The 21,666-nt window shown below is 34.8% G+C and overlaps 2 protein-coding genes across 2 annotated transcripts; both read left to right on the top strand.

Annotated features, from left to right (window-relative positions):
- The first annotated feature begins 876 nt into the window (after positions 1-876).
- RECQL3 (DEAD/DEAH box RNA helicase family protein) lies at positions 877-14,402 on the top strand. The gene is made up of 20 exons (XM_086449599.1): positions 877-1,031; positions 1,656-1,814; positions 2,448-2,555; positions 2,680-2,687; positions 2,791-2,874; positions 3,679-3,819; positions 3,920-3,954; positions 4,671-4,754; positions 6,143-6,231; positions 6,812-6,964; positions 7,045-7,141; positions 8,422-8,425; positions 8,544-8,693; positions 8,780-8,872; positions 8,960-9,025; positions 9,127-9,260; positions 11,053-11,141; positions 11,415-11,542; positions 13,075-13,181; positions 13,784-14,402. The coding sequence occupies exons 1-20, from the start codon at positions 950-952 to the stop codon at positions 14,256-14,258; spliced, it is 2,286 nt and encodes a 761-aa protein (XP_086305725.1). The 5' UTR covers positions 877-949; the 3' UTR covers positions 14,259-14,402.
- Positions 14,163-20,536, top strand: LOC147397711 (proteasome subunit alpha type-6-like). Its single transcript, XM_086449598.1, has 10 exons — positions 14,163-14,304; positions 15,594-15,726; positions 15,912-16,006; positions 16,098-16,179; positions 17,215-17,311; positions 17,674-17,732; positions 17,895-17,977; positions 18,844-18,939; positions 19,864-19,923; positions 20,391-20,536. The coding sequence occupies exons 2-10, from the start codon at positions 15,651-15,653 to the stop codon at positions 20,481-20,483; spliced, it is 741 nt and encodes a 246-aa protein (XP_086305724.1). The 5' UTR covers positions 14,163-14,304; positions 15,594-15,650; the 3' UTR covers positions 20,484-20,536.
- Positions 20,537-21,666: the final 1,130 nt, after the last annotated feature.

Genomic DNA, 21,666 nt, shown 5'->3' with positions numbered 1-21,666 from the left:
CTTAATTCGACTCTATCACCCTTTCCAACATAAAGGCTAACAACTCCTATACAGTAGCCCAGTCCACTCTAATATTACAAAATAGACAATTTACATAACAATTCAAATGAATCTGCAATGTATAAAAAAAAGATTGTATGATTGGATCATATGGGCGTACAAGTTAAATATAAATTAGGAGTAAGAATAGGAAGCACACTTACTCTGGTTCCAATTAACTAGCCGAGTGTCTCCAGTCATGGCGCTGAGGATGAGTTTGGCTCATGGGTTTTAACATGGTATTAGAGCGGATGACCTCAAGGATGGGTAGGGTTAGTATCTCCATCTCTGTGTGGAGGGGGAGAGCCGAGTGTCTCCAGTCCTGACGCTGATATATATAATACATTAAATATTTATTTATTTATTTTAAATTGTTAATATATTTTTGAGAAAAAAATATTATTGAATATCTATGCATGATAACATGTTTTCATACATAATCATATGTTCTTTAAAGCTAAAAAAAATAATTAACCATCAACAAATCTTTTGAGTAGAATCAGGCTTTACTAAAAAATAAAATAACAAATTTATATCATCAACACATTATCATTAAATCTCATATTGAACAATATTTATGAATCAAATCACTAACTACTACAATAGTTATAAAAATAAGTCATACTCTTACAATTAAAAATAAAATTTTATTGTTTAAAAAAACACGTGTTTAGAATGCAAGAACACTTTCTGATTTTTTATTGTTCAAATAGTTGGATTTTCAAAATGCGTTTTAAACTAGTTTTTTTATTTTTATTTTTTATTTTTGACTATGCACCCACAATTATCAAACATTAGAAGGATTGAAAGTCAATTCCACGTGGCATCAAAACGAGACGTAGAGTTGAGTTACGAGCCAACTCCCAAGAGTACAGTATCTTCGTTCACCCGGGAAATGTTGTAGAGAGTGATGGAAGTTGGAACAAGATTTCAGCTTTCCCGCTCTCCACTTCATCTCTGCAACTTTTTTTTTGTGTGTGTGTCAATTTCAGGTTCTCTTTCGATTTCGTTTTTCTTATTTGATATCTTTTTAATGGAATTTAAAAATAATCGTTTTTTATGTATCTGAAACCTGCGTTCATCAATTCGATTCGATTTTCCCTCTGTATAGTTATTTATCTGCAATTTTTTCCTCCTTCAATCCTTGTAGAATTTACGATACTGTAATTCGAACATCAGCATTGATTCTCTAATTTCAGTTTAATTTTAGGTCTTAACCCTAGTTTGGTAGAATTATATAATTCAAAATGCAAAGAAAAATGTATAGATATGGACGTAGTAGGATCTGTTTTGATGCACTGTGCCTATTGATTCTTTCCCAAAGAAAAAAAAAATTGGAAAAGGAATAACTTGTTTTGTTTCTTGAATTTTGACCCAAATTATAAGTTTCATAGATTCAATGTTGTCAAACTTTACCCTTTTAATGATGGTTGGGGGAATTATGAACACTTAAGAACTCTTTTTAAGTTACTTTCCTTCTTAGTTGTTGGATCCATGTATTGATATTTTGAGCTCATATTGAAGCATGTTTTTGTTGCTCATTGGTTTTGATTAAATTTCTGTGATAGAGCTTGTTTTGTTTTATTTGTTTTATTTGTTTAACTTTGGTTGGGCAGTGAAAAAAATGAAGAAAACACTGTTGCCCATGCAAAATGTAGCTGGTACTGAGAAGAAGTTGAGTGGAAAGGAAGATCTAGTGAAACTTTTAAAACGGCACTTCGGGCATTCTGAATTCAGGGGGAAACAGCTACAAGCCATCAAAGCTGTTTTGTCAGGTTTTGTTTAGTCTTCTTTTTTTATTTATTTATGGAATTTCAATTGATGGCTTGATGCTACTAAACTCTTGGTTGGCTTTGTAGCTTAATTCGATTGTGGTATCTTCCTCAATGATTTTGTTGGTTCAATCCAAAGTTAACCAAAGTTTAAAATTAAATAATAAAAAAGGAAAATTGTCAAAGAGCAATTTGGTTATATTTTGGCCTATGAACTACCAACCCTCCCAGTTGGAACCCCTTGAGTCATGGTCTTTGAACTTGTTTTTATTTTTATTTTTATATATTTAAATAATCAGGATAAAATGGATGGTCTTCTGCTATCCTACCTTTCCGACTAGAGCATAGTTCCTGAATAATAATTGTATAGTTTGACACCAATCTCTGGTCCTTCACTACCAAAAACTAGGTTGTCAATCTTGAAAGCCCGGGTACTAGGGAGACAACTCAAAATGGATCAGGTCCAAAATACGTGAATTTCACTGAATCTTTGAAAAGTTGGGTTGTCTAATATGTTTTATTTTTAAAGAAGGAAAATTTGTGTATAGAATACTTACAACTCAGGAACTTCCTCACAATGGGCTGGAATTTTGTTTATCAAGTATTTGGGTTGTGTGATATGTGATTCTTTTGTAGGAAGAGATTGTTTTTGTCTCATGCCAACTGGAGGAGGCAAGTCCATGTGCTACCAGATTCCTGCATTAGCAAAAACTGGAATTGTTCTTGTTGTTTGTCCTTTAATAGGTGAACAATATTCCTCTTTTCTGTTTCCTACGTCTTCAATTAAGATTCTGTGAAGGACTACTGGGATTTGCTTGCTGAACAAAGTTCTGACTGTTTCTGTTGGCTTCTCTAATTCTTCTCACAGCGTTGATGGTATGCTTCCCATACCTTACTATGTGAAACTTTTATTTTCTTCTTCTTCTTCCAAACTTTATCTTTCAGATTTTGTGAGTTTGGGTGTCTTGTCTTTGAATAGGAAAACCAGGTAATGGCACTAAAGCACAAAGGGATCGCTGCAGAATGTCTCTCTTCAGCCCAGATGTCGCACGTTAGAGAAAAGGTGAATATGGGAGTAGTGATATTTTTTAATGGTGCATAACCTTTGGTGACAAAAGCTGAGTGTGTTAGTGAGGTTCTAATCTATTCATTAAAATGATTCAAAGGATGCACAATTATGGCGAGCCTGTTTTTCTTGACATCACGCTCAAGTTGCAAAAAGATTTGAGCATAGGACCTATCACTCAACAGTAAAGTACTTTACTATCTTATTTTCAGTCATTGACCATATTTCATTTGGTTGGCAGACTGAACTGCAACCATGAAGTCGTGGGATTTATTTGTTCGGGATATTTTGACATGGCTATTTTGGGCTACATGGTGCCATGCTATGGTTCTTGGCCTGGCTATCTTATCATAGACAGAAACTTCACAAAAATTCAGCCCAGTCTGAAATTTCTTGCCCCTTGGAATGTGTATTCCAAGTTGGAAAATTCTTGGCCTTTTGTTTCACCACACCAAAAATCTTTTTAGAATATCCATAATCCCTTATATAATATGTACAGATCAATGAATGGTCAGAAAGTGTCAATCTCAAAACTTCTCGATAGCCTTTGTGTTATTGGGTGACTATTTTAATTTTAGATTCAATACTTATTGCAACTTCATGCCATATGTTGCCAGTCTATTCACTAAGGTCCAGATTTTCATCAATCTTTTCTAGAAGTAGGTTCAGACTTCATTGTACTAGTATTCTAAAATAGGCGCTCTTCATTGCTCTTACAGTTGTGCTTTACAAAGTGCATACCATATGTACCAAATTTGTAACTAATTTTCTAATATTTCATTTTTTTGTTTCAATTTTTAGATCCATGAAGACCTTGCCTCTGGAAAGCCATCTTTAAGGTTGTTGTATGTTACACCAGAATTGATTGCGACTCCCGGATTTATGACAAAGCTAACAAAGCTTTATACTAGAGGCTTGTTGAACCTAATTGCTATAGATGAGGTGTGAATATATATGTTCTATACGAGAAAATGATGCTTTAATAGTTCCAGCAGGTATTTTCATATTTGATCAAATACTGTACTTTGGTTGTATTTTTCAGGCACATTGTGTTTCAACTTGGGGCCACGACTTCAGGTTTGTACACATGATGCTCTCTTGCTACCCATTAGGCAACAATGATTGTGATGTAACAAGGACATCCCATTTTTTTATTGCCATGTGGGGCACCCATGAAATACTCACATTGAAATGATGTGGAAAAATATTAATTTATCATTGACATGATATGAATTTTAATGTATTTCTAACCATAGTCTAAACTTTGGCTGTAATGGCAGTTATGATGGTGATGTTAGGCAGTCCATATGATAACTGTAAAATAACAGTTGTTGTAACATTACGTAATGACATTATTCTATCTTCTTTTTTGGTTATTTATTTGGAAACTGTTTTTAAACTAAAATAGTTGCATTATTTTGGCATCTTTTAAGAATAATGGTCATTATATATAACAGTCTTGAATTCAGCTTTAATTTTATGATAAGAATCCCCTTTAAACCTTGTTTCTAACTTCTATCTATCAGATATGTTCTTGCTTCGTTGCTTATATTACTCTTGTTGACTGATATTTAGCTAATAATAAATTTCACTGTCATTATATAACTTCGGGGGTGTATTGGAAGTTGGATTTGTAGAATCACCATGTTTGACAATACTGAGATGTCCTTTGGTTTTTAGTTTTCATTTGTTGTGCCAAAAATTGGTAAAAGATCAAATTTTTATTTCCTTATTTATATATATATATATATATATATATATTCCATCTTTTCTTTATCTTCTGTGTGATGTAGGCCCAGCTACCGCAAACTTTCATCTCTTAGAAAGCACCTTCCAGATGTGCCAATATTGGCTTTGACAGCTACAGCTGTTCCTAAGTGAGTTTTCTATCGTACTCTTTGCTGGAATGCTCAAAGCTGCTAAACATGCAAGATTGTTGTCTACATCCAGTAAAGGTTAAAATGTCCCCATGTTAGAATTGAACATGTTCTTTTAACATTACTGTGACAAATCTGAAATGTACCTGATGGGGTGAATTGAGGTTGTACACTTAGAAATGCATACTATTTTCAATTTTCTACGTGTTTCACTAAGTCGCAAGAATCGAAGTATCTTCTTTGCCAATCAAGCATGATTGGGCTTATCAGTAGTAGCTAAACTACAATACCTATATTGGTAAGCAAAAAGGCAGATATAAATTATTGTAATTGTCAGAAGTTGCTGAAATAGTTCTTGCTAGACTTGGCTTAACCCTAAGAAAACCCGCTTTACAAAGGTTGTGGACAAGAAAAAGAAGTTTGAAAATCACAAAAATTTTTAGTATGGATGGTGTTCTCTGGCACGTGCACGGATGCTATATGGTGTGCAACGACGAAACTTGGCACTTTGACAGATGGTGTGGATAAGCACCGTGTGAATGGCACCATGAGAAACTATATTATCAAGCCGCTCAGACTAGATATGGTGTCGACAGGCCTAGCTAGCTGACCAACCTGATCAGTTGGTCGACTGGTTTGGGGGATGGAGCATGCTCTGAAAAGGAGAGGGCACACTTAGTCACAATGGTGTCGTATCAGGAGGATATGATCGCTTATGGGCTGACAAAAGGAAATGTTGGAAGCAAAAAAGGAAAAGCATTTAGACGCGATGAGTCCCCTCTATAAATACCAATCTTGGCAAATGTGGAGGGGGATAAACCTACCCACTGTTGGACCTTAAAAGTTTAGCGTTAGCAATGAGCTCTTGGTATGCATATCAAAGCTTGCATGAAGGGGCACATAAATAGGGAGATGTTCCCATACCCACATTTGAAGGAAATTAATGTTTACAAATTTCTGAATAAAGTAGACACTGTTGATGTTGAATTTAATGTTTGCCATTTCTTAGCATCCTATTGTATTTTGGTCTGCTTTTTGACAATTTTCTATCGACGAAGACCGCTTCTGAAATGAAAGATTGCAGAAAATATTCATCAAGAACATCTGTCTGTAAATGTTTATTTGTCTTAAGATTCAGTTGATTTCTGACTAACTCAACAAAACTGCAATATCCCTAAAACGATGTCACTCTAAAGAAAGGGTGTTGGTTTATTCCATGTTGAAATTTGTAGACTATACGTTATATAAATGCACTAGGATGTTTTGTAATTTTGTGAAGTTGGCGTTATGTTTATGGGAAGACTGCCTTTACCCTGGAATTCATTATTCATTTATTTGAAGTGCTGGTCTCTAAGTACAAGAATACCTGATTGCCTTTTTTACTGCAGGGTTCAGAAGGATGTGATAGACTCATTGTGCTTGCAGCACCCTTTAATCCTTAGGTCATCCTTTAACCGTCCTAATATATTTTACGAAGGTGAGATCTTCTTATATTATGAAAGGTCAAACACCATCTATTTTCCTGCTAAACTAGAACAACAGTCATATAGACAACCCCAAATAGTTTGGATAAGGTTTTGTGGATTGGTCATTTGATTATCTTGTTTTGTGCATCTATGTATGCATATCAAAGCCAGCAGAAATCTATTGGTTGATCGTTCTGTGCATAATCTATTAAGTACTGTATTGATGATTTGTGTGTGGACCCCACTTATTTTGTTCTATTGTATTTGATTATTGATGATGTGAATTGAAAGTGAAATATTATTGACACTAAGTGCTTGCTGAACTAGACCATAGACTTTATAAGCGTTTTGCCTTTTTTTTAAACAGTCCTTGAGTGCTACTTCTAAGGTTTAAAATTTACTACATGCGTTTCTGTTTCTTTGTACTATTGTGGCCACTCTCTCTTCTAATGTTTAAATTTTCCTCATTGTCATCCTGATACTTAAAAATGGATGGGTAAACAATGTGCCCCCATACCCCCCCTTTAATCCACCCTTAATTTAATTGTTTGATCAATAGAACCTATCTGACTAGATTTCTATTCAACACAGTTCGCTACAAGGATCTTATGGAAGATGCGTATGCTGATTTGTCTAATCAACTCAAATCTAGTGGAGATGCATGTGCAATTGTTTACTGTCTTAAACGTACAACTTGTGATCATTTGTGTGTTCATCTATTACAGGATGGCATTTCTTGTGCTGGTAATCAAATAAAAAGTTTATTGTTAACTCTTAACTCTTTGATAGTCTTGAATAAGCATTCTATTATGTGTTCTTTCTAGCTTACCATGCAGGGTTGAATAGTAAACTGCGAAGCTCTGTTTTAGATGACTGGCTTTCTTCCAGAATACAAGTCGTTGCAGCTACAGTGGCTTTTGGGTACTGGTTTCTTTTGAAATCTTACTATATACACTTGCTTCTAGTAGCTGTTTTTTACCTGCATTATTCTTCTGACACATGGAACTTGTGATGAAAACTTCTTACTGTGGTGTATACCTTTTTCTTAGAAGGCTGAGTAAAATGTTACCATCTTCTCAATATATGCATCCGTCCATATCTAATGAAAGAAGTACATGATTAGCTTAAAAATTGCTCCATTGTTTGGATACTATATTTGTTCTATAATCTAAAGTATAAATAGGTAAAGCTTAATTATAAATAGGTACATGTTTTTTGATCATCTGTTATGCATTGTAATTTTTTATTTCTAAGTTACAGACAGACGAATTAATCTTAGATTGGGCACTTGAACATGATCATCGTGAACAATGCAGCATCACTACATGTCCATTAAGTTAGTTTTATAACATTCAAAGGTATATTATAAGTAGTTCATCCAGGATAGTTTACCAAATATAGAGAGAGAACACTTTTGATTTCCCTTCTGAATCTTTGAAAAGATTGTGATAGAATATGCTAGAAGATCTGCATATACTCAATTGTATATACACTTCATTTTTACAATCACAATTAAGACAAGTGAATGAACATATATTTGCAATGAGGATCCTTCTCATTTCAAGAGGTGTTGTACACAAAATGTAGCATATACCCTAGGAATACCTACTTGTTTGTTGTATTTGACAATGTAGAATGTGTTAATGTATGCAGTATAGGACACTCAATAGATCTATCTTATACTTAATAGGTTGCAGTCCAACATATAATAAAACCTGGGTAATTATATAACCGGTAGTGTGATGGTAATAGTGGATCAGTGCAAGGTTTTTACTAAGTGAAGATGGACCCTTAGCTCACTAATCTCAAAAATGACATTCTCACTCTCCCTACTGGGTGAGTGTCTGACATTCCTCAAGTTGCTCATTGGAGGATACAAGTGAAGGTATAGCAAAACAACGAGGGATTGGTGAATGCTATAGATTGGATTTGAGCATTTTTTTTTATCATGAGCTTGAAACTTTTTTTTTCTTAGGCCAATGGGCGTGTTGCATGATGAAAATAAGTAACCATTGCTCATTTGTTTTCTATTCATAAGAAATACGACATTTTATTTTATTAACCAAGCTTGAGTTTTATTTTTCACTTCAACTTGTGATTGACTTGAGATTTTGGTATATGTATTGATTATTTTGCTGGAATTTGGTTGGAGCCCCTCTGGTGCATACATGGTCATTGAGTGATAGTTGGCTTTGCTTCAGGATGGTATGCCACTGAATACAATGTCCTCCAAAGATTTAGTACAAGGTTCTCTTACAACATATATTCCCACAATTTTTGTCAAAGATCATAATGAGATAATGTCTTATGGACCAAATTGCAGGGTATAGATAGAAAGGATGTCCGGATTGTTTGCCATTTCAATATACCCAAGTCAATGGAAGCCTTCTATCAAGAGTCTGGAAGAGCTGGACGTGATCAGATGCCTTCAAGAAGTTTGTTGTACTATGGCATGGATGATCGCAAAAGAATGGTTATCTTGCTGTCTAATTTTTTATATTTCCTCATAATTCTAAGGTTTTCTTTGGACTTTTTAATCATTTAGGCAACTTGTGGCAGGAATTTATTCTTCGTAATGCTGGGAACAAGAAGCTACAATCTCCAGGCTCCTCTGATGGTTCGTCAAAGAAGTCCCTCGCAGATTTCAATCAGGTCCACTGCTCAAGTATTTTAATAAAATTTAGAAGGAACCCCTTAACAATTGTCCTAACATTGGAGAGTCGGTGCATTCTGCTGCAGATGGTTGAGTACAGTGAAGGTTCTGGTTGTCGTAGGAAGAAAATTCTTGAGAGTTTTGGAGAACAGGTATTGAAAGCTTTGATTATCTGCGTTTTTGCACCTACATAAGAGTCCTCAATGTCTTTGTGCACACCTTTAGTGAAGTATTCATTTATCATTTTCAATAGGTACCTGTATCATTATGTAGAAAATCATGTGATGCCTGCAAGCATCCAAATCTGGTTGCTAAGTATCTGGAAGAACTTACTAGTGCATCTAGTATTCGACAGAAGAATGCAAACTCCTGTATCTTTATCAGCAGGTACTTTATGCTCTTGTTGAATCAATTCTTCTTTTTTTAACTTTTAGGCCCTGCTTGGTATGCTGCAAATCATTTGCAAATGCAAATAATTTTCTGAAATCAATTTTACTGGTGCTTGGTTACATAATGCAAATTTTTTGCAATCAAATGATTTGCGTGGATCACCTAAATTCTTAAGTTCTGTTGTCAATAGCCCCGCCTGGACCCCCCCCCCCCCCCCCGGCGCTTTTCCCGCCTAGGTTTTACTTGCTTTAAGCAGGATTTCAAAAACTGGGGTTCAAATGATACTTTTATAAAATAATTTTGTATAAATTATATTTTAATGGGTATTTGATCAATTTTAGAACATAAGGGTTGTCTCAAATATTTAGCTAAACTCGTGAGGTGTGTCTAAGATTAAAAAAAAACAGTATGTGGCATGTGCAAACGCACATGCATTACAAAATTTAGGATTTATGCATGATTAAAATTACTTCAAAAACAAATTTTAAATGGATAATCTTATATTTTCATAATTTTATCATTTAATATATTGTAAAGGTCTTTTTATAATTTAAAATATTAACTAATAAAAGGATATTTTTGTTATTTTAGGAAACTAAAAACTAACTAATGTGGTTATAGGGTCGTGGGATTGTAATTTATTCATTCTGACTAGGATGGCTTTGCTTTGTAAAGGAGGGGCATTTTTGGTCTTCCAAATTTTGGCGTCAACAAACACTTATTCCACCTTATCTTATTTTTTTGATTGGTCTTCCACCTTATCTTATTATAACAATAAAAATTTGTGAGGGGCATCAAATAACTTCAATATTTGCAGTTTTTTTGTTTTCATTTTCGTATTACTAGTTGTGTTGATTTACAAGTTTGCTTAATTGTTGGTAACTTAGTATTTTCACATGACCTTTAATACTTATAAAAAATTGAAACATTAAATTTGATTTGTCACTTAGGCTGTAAAGGGGTCCACTACTAAGGCCCCGCCTAGCGCTTTTAACAACCTTGTTCTTAAGGAATTTCGGCAAATGATTTGAGGCACAAAAAGTATCGCAAATCATTTGCAAAATCACAATGAAATTTTTTATTGCAAAGATCAACCAATCACAAAAAACGATTCGCAAGAGATTTCCCAATGGTTACCAAGCAATAGTAAATCATTCATCGCAAACCATTTGCATTGCAAAACATTTGTAGTGTACCAAGCAGGACCTTAGTTTGTTTTGTTATCGCAGCTTCACGTGTTGGAAAAGGACCCCTAAAGATCTTGAAGATAAAAATTGACATTGCAGTATAAATTTGAGATCATGTTTAAAGAAAAATGTTTTTAAGTAATTTGTGGGGGGAAAGAATACTACTTCCTTTATTGGTTTTTGGGCACAATTTTTCAAAGCTGAAACTCTTGTGTATTGGCTGGTTTATTAGTTCACTTCACATCAAAATTCAAATAGGACTGTCAAGGGGTTCAATTCTATGCCTTACTTGTTCATCTTCCTCAGACATGGTATTTCATTGGGCTTAGCACTGTGTTATAGATGCAGTGAACCTCTTGAACAGATCAATATGAATTAATTGGCAGATCAGATTCGGGACCATATTGCTCAACCCTATCTAGGGTTAATGGTTCTGTTGATGACTCTGGATAAATGCATGCTTCTGTTTTTATTCCTGTTGTCTTAAATTTTTCTTGAAGTTCTATATTTGGTTTCTCATTCTCTTAAAGAAGTCTATTTGATTACCATGTTTAATGATTTTGTTAGATACCTACTTCCTGATTCAAAATAATGTGTTTCAGCTCCTCAAATATGGTTGCTGAAGATCAATTCACCGAGTTCTGGAATCGAGAATCAAGTAATTCTGAGGAAGATATCTCTGATTCTGATGGTATGTCATCTGATGTGCTCGAGATTCCATATAATATTGCACTCTGGAATAAGAGTTCCTGTACATATGATCCTGTTTTAGCTATTCTTTACTTGGTTTTCTGGTTGCCTCTACTTAGCAGCACAAACACTAGGCCATGATCCATAGCTTATTCAACTAGCAGACTGAAAGTTAAAAATTTGAAGATAAATTATTTCGTTACTGTAAGGTTTTATTTTTCCATTATGTCCTCCCGTGTTTATGAATATTCATAAGTTATATTTGAAATTGCAGATGGTGCGGAGGAAATGAACAACTTAGCGAGGTCAAAATTTTCATCAAAATCAGGACTAAATGAGAAAATTGAATTTTTGCAGCGGGCAGAAGAGAATTATTATCAGAAAAAGGTCCCTACCAAACAGGTTCTTTCTACATCCTTTCTGTCCACAATTTCTATATTGTAGAGGACAGTTGAATTAGCAGTTGTTAAATTTATTTAGTAATTAAGAGGGTAGAAGAATCATTTTGGTGGTCGATCAGACAACACTAGAGGTCCATTTTTTTAGTAAAGTTTGGTTCAGGTAAATAGGGTTTGGATCCCAGTCTGTCTGTGGTAGTACTTTCAAACTTTACTAGCTCACTGAGTTGGCACCTAGTCTTACAAATTATAAACAACTATTTATAGGTTTGAACAATTACAGCAGCTTAGTAGTTATATCCTTATAGGGAATAATGTAAAAGGTACTACACTAAACAACTTTGGGATGGTGACATTCTCTCTGTATAGTTTTTGCAAGATGGATCCTATATACAATCTCTCTTCAAATAGTTTCAAAGATACCACACCAGTCAAATCTAACAACTTTATTGCCAATAATTTATTAGTGAAGTCAACTGAACTGTTAACTACATAATTCCACAGGTATCCACGGTACCATCGGATAAAATGTAATGACAGTCTAACAATAAAAATTAATAGCAAGCATGGCTCACATGACCTGGGGAAGAATTAGGTGGGGGGGGGGGGGTTGGGGGGGTGTTGTTCACGTGGGCCAAGAATGACCAGACTTGATGATCATAATATCTGGCTCTGTTGGATCATTTCGGATGATCAGCAAAAAAAATTGCCTAATGGTTCAGGAAAATAGAATGGCAGATTGCTTAGTTAGGAATTTCGGATCATCCCATAGGAATTGTGTTTGGTCTACAGGTTCTCTGTTGTAGTTTGTAGCTCATATTGAGTGGAACACGTATATAGAAAAGCAAGCAGATGGTGGAGTGGAGTGTTCATTCCGAGCAGCATCTATTTTTGGGATTGTTGGGGACAGTTAGGGTTTACTATAAATTCATATGATGTTACCCTAATTTGAGATATAGTGAAAATTCAGCTTCTTGCTCTTGTGGATGTAGGCACACCGCTGAACCACGTTAAATCTGTGTGTTTTTCTCTTTCGTATTATTCATCATAATTGCTGCATGTAGCACAACATTCTCCTTGGTTGGAAGTAGTGAAAATTGGTAGGCTGGTTTCTAGATGAGGGAATGGTGGTGTTGTTTCTTGCAAATGCCGGAGAAGTTCAAAGCACAATACATCTACAGCATAACACAGTCGTTTAGTAATTGGCACATCAGTAACCTTCTCACCTTCCAAATGTCAGAACATGCCACCATCCACGTTCCCATGAGGATGTCATATATGGCCAAATGTCCGAGTGGGTTTACATACTCCAGTAGTCTATAGCTCCTACTGTGCTCAATTTTTCTTGTCTGCCCCCACCCACCCTGACCACATACACACACTGATAAAATAAATTTAATAAAATCAAGAGTGCACATCAAGATGCCTGTATAACACTAAAGGAGAGAGATGTGGACTTTTATTATCCATTGACCAGTATGCATGTGGTGAACTTATCTTTCCTGTATCATTACTAAGCTTTCACTTGGGAAGCAGAACAGTGGCATTGACAAGAAGGCCATATCCGAAGCACTTAGAGAAGCAAGCAAACAAAGGTTATTAAATGCTCTAAGGCAAACCCAGCAGCGGCTTTCCAATCTAAAGTAAGTACATGTTTCCTCTTACTTCTCACTTTATTGATTGATCAAATAATCTTTCTTAATCTAATCCTTCTTCGAGTCCTCAAAGGAAGGCTTTGGCTATTCTCAAGAAGGGGAAATTCCCATAGACTTATTCATATTTTACACATGAAAAGAAGAGGTGAGACCCTTTGTTTAATTTGTCCATCCTAGAAATCTCCTAAATATAAGATTAAATTTATCAGAAAATCGAAACCACCTGATTTTTTATATGTTTTTAGAGGGTCAGAAAGGAATATAGAAAATGATTCGGATATAAGCTAAGAAGATATAATACATTCCCATATCATTTTGTCAAGCTGATTTTTTTACTCAATCCTAACCATCCGTTCTTGAATCTCTCTCACAATCCCGCTTCTTAACATCATTCAATTGGAGTAGAGTGCAACTATAGCCTCCCTGCACCCCTTCTGGGTTCTTGCAGCTTAGTTTTTTCCATTTGTGAATTAAAATGGTAAGGAAAATGGGAGTGCAATTTGTGCGTTGGGGGGCTGTTGACAATGTAATCTTCTCATGAATGATCCAGTTTTAAACTACCAATATATTGACCATTGTTCTTTCTGCAGGATTGAAACTGAGGCATCTGCCACCTTTCTTGAAAATGAGTGCTACAAGAAGTACGGAAAGACTGGGAAGACATTCTACAATTCACAAGTGGCAAGTACGGTGAGGTGGCTATCAACCTCGAGTTTCGAGGAGATAATTGATCGTCTTGGCACCAGTACCAGTCAGGACAATGGTACTTGTAAGCCAGATTCTCTTCCAGCGACATCTATGCGTTCAGAGGATCCTCAAGATGAGGGTCGAGGTCCTGCAGAAGTGGGCAAAGAAGAAATCAATATAAATGTTGGCTCAGAGACTTCTTTAAATGCACCACAAATGAGAACTCCTCAGGGCATAGAACTTCCCATGATCCCATCATTCTCTGAATTCGTTGATAGAAAAGGAAAAGAGGGTCGATCAGATCTTTCATCGACATCGAACAAGAGTTTACCTACAAAAGTACAGAGAGATGTAGGAAAGAGAAGAAGGTTGCAGTAGGATCATATGGGTGTTGTTTGCCTGGTTTCTTTTTGTCATGGCAAAGGTGACTACACTCATTGCCCCTTTTGCATTGGTATTTAACTATAAATGAACCCATTAACTGATTCTTAATTATTTGAACCATCACATTTTTTTTCTTCAGAGCTGTGCTACATTGACATCGTACAACATGTGTTCATTAGATTGATGGGAGAAAAAAAAAATGCAAATTGCATCATTGGATCTTCTTTCTTATCTCATAATTTTCAAACTAGACCGAGTTTTATTTGACTTGAGTGAGGTGGGATGATGGATTCAGAGAACATTGACAAGTTCTCCAACCTGTCTCAGGACCTGAGGCAAATTGGCTGATTCTGAAAAACTTTGGTCCATTTCAAAACATCCACTTATTAGTCGATATATTTTGGTGCTGCTTTTATAAATGCATAAACTCTTTTTTTAAATTTTAACATAAATACTAGTCATGCATATGAATTGAGATTTCATAATAGTAGTATCTATTAATCCATGTTGGAACAAAAATCAAAGAATTTTGCATAAAAGTTGAAGACGAAGGCATTTTATTATTCTTTCTGTCAGCAAAACAAAAAGGTTTGACTGTGCATCTGTCAAACTGGATGTGATCCCCAAAATAAAATCTGATTCTTAAAACGATGATCTCTAAATTGAAAGTAAAATTTTTTATATTTGGGTTGATTTAGACCAACCCTCACCATTTAGGGAAATATTTGAGACATCTATGTCGTTTAGTCAAAAAAATAACTTAAAAAGTGCCATTGTCTTTAATCGTTTAGTCAAAAATAAAAAATAAAAAAAATCCTTGATTTTTCTTCTAAAAATTTGACATCTTCAAGTTCTACAACCTATTTGACAATTATTTTTAATTTGTTCCATCTCATCTTCAATCAATCATTTTCAACCTCGTATTAATCTCTTGTAGAAAATATTTTATGTTTTTTTATCCAAAATTCCACTATATTCTACTTTTCCAAAAAAATTGATCTTATTCTTGAGTTTGAAGAGATAAAATCTAAAGATTAATGGCCACGGATTTGGGAAGAAAATTCCAACTTTTAATACTAGAAATTGAAGATGACGGCCAAATATTCACCAAAAACTTGGAGGAGAATGTCTAAGTCACCCTTTTTATTAAAACAAAATACCTGTGTTTAGGTCACCATTTGCACAGAGATAAATTTTCAGGAAAATCCGATTTGAGAAATCACTTGTTAACTTTATAAAATAAATAAATAATAATGAGGACATTTTCGTCATTTTACGTCTTTTCTTGTTAAGCAATTCTTGGGCTACTTTGCTTCATTTTCTCTGCAGATCTCTCGCACACTACAGAGCAATTAAACCCCTAACGAGAAACAGACAAACTCAACCATGAGCCGTGGAACTGGAGCTGGTTACGATCGCCACATCACGATCTTCTCTCCCGAGGGTCGACTGTACCAAGTCGGTAAGCATTCTCGTCCATCTCCATAGTTACTCTCAATCTTTTCAAGCTCAGAAAATGGTGTAGAAATTATGGATTTTGAAGATTAGATCTCACTGATGAACTTATTGTATCTCTAATCATCACTTTAGATCGAAACTCATTAGATTTTTCTAAGATTTCTATTAAAAAGTACTCGAATTAAACAGAGTATGCGTTTAAGGCCGTGAAGGCTTCGGGGATAACCTCGATTGGAGTACGAGGAAAGGATTCGGTGTGTGTCGTCACACAGAAGAAGGTCCCGGTGAGTGTCTTTTGGATGATTTTGTAGGATTGCATTTGATCTCCTATTTGAAGTTTTCGTCTCATAATTTGGTTCGTAAAATCTAATGCAGGACAAGCTTTTGGATCAGACGAGCATCACTCATCTTTTCCCTATTACGAAGCACCTTGGATTGTTAGCGACCGGCATGACAGGTTTCCTTCATTACGATTTTTTCTTATGTAATTCGTTTGGATCATGGAGAAAAGTAATTGATTTGAAGAATTAGGTATATGTTAATCTTACTAGTATTATACTCTTCAAATTTAGATTAAGTAGTTTAATTTTTCTAATCTTAATTTCATGTTAGTTTACAACATTTTAAATAAAAAATGGATGATGAAATTGGATGACTGATGGTGGAAAGTGAGGAAAGAAAATGAAAATGAGGATTTAGTTGGGGAATCTGGTTTGGGATTTGGGTTAAAGATTTGCAATTATAGCATTTTATAATTATGGTTAAGGATTTACGTTAATATGGTAAAGGTTAAGGTTTGTAAGTTGAGGATTAAGGGTCAGAAGTTCAAGACAATCAAGAAAGGGAAATAAGATTAGAAGAGAAAAAAGAAGGGATAAAAAAGGATAGAACCTTAAAATTCCAAAACAGAAAACTAACTAAACTTAAAATCTACCATTTAAGTTTTGATGTCCCCATCAATGACAGTGTGTCCAGTCTATGCTTGACAAGTTGTACATAGAAACATGATGGCATCTAATACTATGTGAGCTACATAGTGATTGTGTATCAAGTGAGAAGGTTAGACTAATCAAGGACCTTATTTTCTTTCTCCTAATCTTTTTTGGCTTGTGCTTAACGCGTATACTATGCGTTAAATTAATACTAATCTTGGAATGTATTTGAAAAAGTTTAAAGCATTACATTTTGTGTTTGATGCTGGTATTTTGTCACTTTGATGGGTGTTATCTTTTGCACCACCCTCCCCACTTTCATTTGATTTGATAATAAAAATAATAAATAAATAACAAATATAAAGTAATTCATGGCTCAGAACAATTATTTATTTCAGGTTACCTCGTCTCTTTATTCTTTCTTTTTCTATTAACACACAAATCTTCTTTTGTCCAAAGTTCATGATTGTTTAATATCTTCAAATATCTCAAAAAGAGATCTTTGTAATGGATGCTTTTTGTTCCTTGGGCTGAAATTTCGGTAATTTGGCATTTTCTAGCTGATGCAAGGTCTTTGGTTCAACAAGCAAGAAATCAAGCAGCTGAGTTCCGTTTCAAATGGGGATATGAAATGCCTGTAGATGTATTGGCCAAGTGGTATGGTGATTTTTTCTCATGTAATTGATTTCGGTATGATCATATTGTAAGCTGTTTGGCCAAGTGGGCATTTTGAATTTGGATCATTAAGAATTCCTAAACCCATTACAGACTTCATAACAAGTGCTTGAAATTTTGGTCATCTCCTATTCAATAAAAAATATTCATCTTGGAAAATGAAAAAAAAGAAAAAAAAAGAAAAGAAAAGAAACACAATACAAAGGGCGAATTTCACTTTTTTTTATTGGTTTATTGTTATATCTTTTGATCAGTTATTTGACTTCATTTTTTTGACATACTTTCAAGGCAATCTCATGTAATCAATTTATACTGACATTCCTCAACAATCGACATATATACAGGATTGCAGACAAATCACAGGTTTATACCCAGCATGCCTATATGAGGCCTCTTGGAGTAGGTCTGTTTCTGGTATTTACTCCATTTGTGAAAGATTTCTCTCTTATTGTTAGTCTTTATGCAACAGAACGATGTATAAGAGTCTTTTTCCTCTATATTTTGCATTGGATTTCTCACTGATGCTTCTTTTTCCTGGATCATTTGTTTTTATTGCATTGTGAAGCTGCTATGGTTTTGGGCATCGATGAAGAAAATGGGCCTCAGCTCTTCAAGTGTGATCCAGCTGGCCACTTTTTCGGTCACAAGGTGATATTTCAAATTTATTTCTCTGGTACATTTGGTTCTTGGTATTGGGCTGAAACTTTGTGAAACTCACTGATGGAACCCACATGTATAATGGTAGAAATGTCAAAATGGGCTGATTTTTGTTGAAAATGGGACCTCACCTACTATTAGCCCTGGGTTCATGTCCATTGGGGCCCCACTCTTGTCATCACTGTGTGTCAACCTATCCCAATGTGTATTGGCTGTATGATCCGTCCATTGGTTAATTGTATTATTACCTGTTTATTTGGCAAGTTGTTCTTCTTGCCTTTGAGGTTTCTATTCCATTTGTCTCTAAGCTATGTATCAAGGAAACGGACCCGTGTTAGCGTTCAACACTAGTACAAGGTCTGACATGACATCTTTGAAAAATCTGAAACGCCCACACATCCGTACGCTTGTTATCATATATTTGTTAAGCTGTACTTCACTCTGAATTTTTTTTCCCCCAAATAAAACCAAGGAAAGAAATATACACTGTTGCTTAATAAAAGTTTATTATATCAGTATCAACCCATAGCTGTGTTTAACAAATTAATAAATTTCAGAAGTCTTTTATAGAAAAACATTAAAATGAAGGTTGACACTACCTTTCGTGTTTGGGTGTGTCAATACATGTTCGACATGGACAAAATCCTAAAAGTGCCATACTGTTGTTACAAAGTGTCTAAATCTATACCTGTTGTCTGTAAACCTGTTCAGCTCGAGGTTTGGTTCATAAAGTCAACACTGTAGATTGATTGTTATTGGAAGAACTTGGACTCTTTTCTTGATTTTTACTTGTTTTCATGATACTAAAGAGCTTCAGCTTTGAAGCACTGTTCTAATTATCTACTTCCTTGCCACAGGCTACGAGTGCCGGCTTAAAGGAACAAGAAGCAATCAATTTCTTGGAGAAGAAAATGAAGAATGATCCTGCATTCTCCTATGAGGAGACAGTACAGGTAAATCTGTCTTCTAGTTGATTTTGGCATGTCTTAGTCCTCCAGGTTATTGAAGAAAAAAGGCTTTTTGGATCTTGCTCTTGTTTTGTTATATTTTTGTTCATATATTTGGACATCTGCAAATCTCCCAAAAACTTTTGTATGAAGTTTTAGTCAGCAAATTCCCTGTATATGACTTTTCAATCGTTTTTCTGTTTTTGCTATGTTGCTTGAATATAAGTTATGGGTGTCAAATTCCTATACAGGTATTTCAACCAACCCCAAAATATGATTCGTGAAACTTGCATTATATTTTAAATACTTTCAATGAAATTATTTATATATAAGGCCCTAAATGAAGCTTACAAAATTTGTCATTTCAAAATATTTCCTTGAAAAGGAGTTTCTATTGTGTTGGAATTTTCCAAAAAATTTCAGAAAACTAGAGTTTTCTTTTTAAGGAAAATTTTTCCAATGTAAGCTACCATCAGTGTTACCTAGACATGTGGCACGGTTGCTAAGTGTCAAGGTTTGAATAGGACTTTGGCGCGCCAACTTCTTAAAATTCGTACAAAAATAGTAGAGAATAAAAATCAGAGTTCAATCCAATTTCTTAGGAAAAGAAAATAGTACATGAAAACTTTATTTAATCACATAGCCCATCCATTCAAGTCGTTGATAAACTGGAAATTGATTATATTGAGTTTTAGGTCTACTCATCTAGATACTTAATTTGTTGGATTAATTCAATAAATTTGATAACAAACGTACAAACATCTTTCTTAAAGGAATATGCTGTTGGCTAAGAGATTTAGGATTGGGTTTCTTTCTAGAAAGTGTGATTGTTCATTGTCATCTGATTTTTTATTTTTTGCTTACTTTTATAGCAATAGATAAGTTTAGGCTTAAAGTTTTTTGAAGTTTTAATGCCGTCATATTGTGTAGACTGCAATATCAGCTCTGCAATCAGTTCTACAGGAGGATTTCAAGGCCACTGAAATCGAGGTATGTTGGCGTTTCCTTCAATCTGTTTGACAATTAGTTGGCATTTGTGTAAGAAACTTACTCATGACGGGAGTGAAGTTGTTTGTATTGAATTGAAACAAGTACTCCTCTATCTTAAACTTTCATATTTTTTAAGGGAAAATTGGATCTGGAATCAACCTAAATAGATATTCCTGATTGTCTTATTTATTTTGTTCTTAGACTTGGGAAAAATAGAACACAATTGGTTTTTTTTTGGGGGGGGGGGGGGGGGGGACTAGAGACAATGGTTACTTTCGTACAGAAGGACCGACTTTAGTCTATAATAAATGATAAATCCTTGGTTGGACCAAACCCCTTTTTGTGTATATTGTTTTTAGTCGAGGCAGGAATGATGGATTTTCCCATTCTCTTTCAGTTTCTCATTCTCTGGTGATTATTGTATTAATATTACTTGGTTACAATTTTGATCATTTGGAGTTTGGTAGGTGGGAGTTGTGAGGAAAGAAAATCCGGTCTTCAAAGTGTTGTCAACAGAGGAGATTGATGAACACTTGACGGCAATAAGTGAACGCGACTGAGACTGTTCTCTTCTGGATTTAATTTCAGATATGTTATTTTTTTTTTTTTTAAATATCAATAGTCAATGCTACTAAACCTGTTCTTAAACTAGCTTGCCTGAGACCAGGCCCTATTTTGTCATAGCTTTTTCATGGGAATCGTCACTGTTAATGTAGTTCATAAAAAACTCAATCTGAATTTCCATTTAAATCCACAAGAATGACAAACGGCTCTGCAATATAAATTATTTCACATTGGATAACACGTAGCAGGGACTAGAACTATTGTAGTGAGAGTGCTGGATAGGAGCAAAAAATGAGCCTAGTGTCAAACCCAAACCCAAACCCAATTTTAGTATGTTATGAAATTTATGATAAACTATTATATGGAAATAAGGAATCTGAAAATGGTAAATTAACAAAGAAGAGAATTACTTGAGTTGCATAGCACTCCAGAAATCATACCCACACATTAATCAATCTGCTTCAATTAAGTAGGAAGAAGCATCGTATTTTTACTCTTTCTGTCATGGTTGATAATAGAATTAAGAGATAATGGAAGTGATTGTTTGAAGGTATTTTTATTGAGACATTCCACTCTAGGAAAAGATAAAATGCAATGAATATTGATAGCAAGTAGAGATGCAAATTTTGATCATTTCTGCTATTTTTGTTTTGTTCTTCAAAGATGGAGGATAATGGAATGCAGTGTATGATTTTGAATTCCTAGTTTATGTAAATTATGTCGGGGAAATACAAACAAAGAGATCGGTTGGTAAGCTTGCTGGATTTATTTTTTACCCACTTGAAATTGATGAATGTAGTAAGCATTAGAACTTGAAATTTTATGGGGATACGCTGTTTGGCTGGCTGCCACACGAACAACCCGTGCTCCAAACAAACAAAAGATCCTTTGGCCAACGATTTGATGGATCCACTAAAAGGATCCTCTTCCTCTATTTCACCATCTTTATCCCATCCACATCCACATCCACATTCTTTCGAGTCTTTCTCATGATCTTTTAAAACCCTCAACTCGATATTTTTCCACACTGATACTGTATGATCTGCATTTGTTGGCCATATCCAAATCATCTTAGTCAACTTGGGAGTTTATTGCCGATCAGGTTCAGGGCTACTCCTACTACAATCTTCTGGTGCTACTAATGGATGGATAAATGTTTCCAAATGTCTCAGGCCTAAT

This window comes from Akebia trifoliata, chromosome 8 (genome assembly GCF_017979445.1).
Source record: "Akebia trifoliata isolate Shusen 1 chromosome 8, ASM1797944v1, whole genome shotgun sequence".
NCBI classification, from domain to species: domain Eukaryota; kingdom Viridiplantae; phylum Streptophyta; class Magnoliopsida; order Ranunculales; family Lardizabalaceae; genus Akebia; species Akebia trifoliata.
Note: the sequence above shows the minus strand (reverse complement) of the source record. Positions and strands in the feature narration are given on the sequence as shown.

Bases quoted from the DNA above. Each gene is read 5' to 3' on its own strand.
- LOC147397711 (XM_086449598.1), top strand. From the start codon at position 15,651: ATGAGCCGTGGAACTGGAGCTGGTTACGATCGCCACATCACGATCTTC. The intron at 16,007-16,097 runs GTGAGTGTCTTT...AATCTAATGCAG, and splicing joins TCACACAGAAGAAGGTCCCG to GACAAGCTTTTGGATCAGAC. The intron at 19,924-20,390 runs GTATGTTGGCGT...GGAGTTTGGTAG, and splicing joins TCAAGGCCACTGAAATCGAG to GTGGGAGTTGTGAGGAAAGA.
- RECQL3 (XM_086449599.1), top strand. From the start codon at position 950: ATGGAAGTTGGAACAAGATTTCAGCTTTCCCGCTCTCCACTTCATCTC. The intron at 3,955-4,670 runs GTTTGTACACAT...TGTGTGATGTAG, and splicing joins ACTTGGGGCCACGACTTCAG to GCCCAGCTACCGCAAACTTT. The intron at 11,142-11,414 runs GTATGTCATCTG...TTGAAATTGCAG, and splicing joins AGATATCTCTGATTCTGATG to ATGGTGCGGAGGAAATGAAC.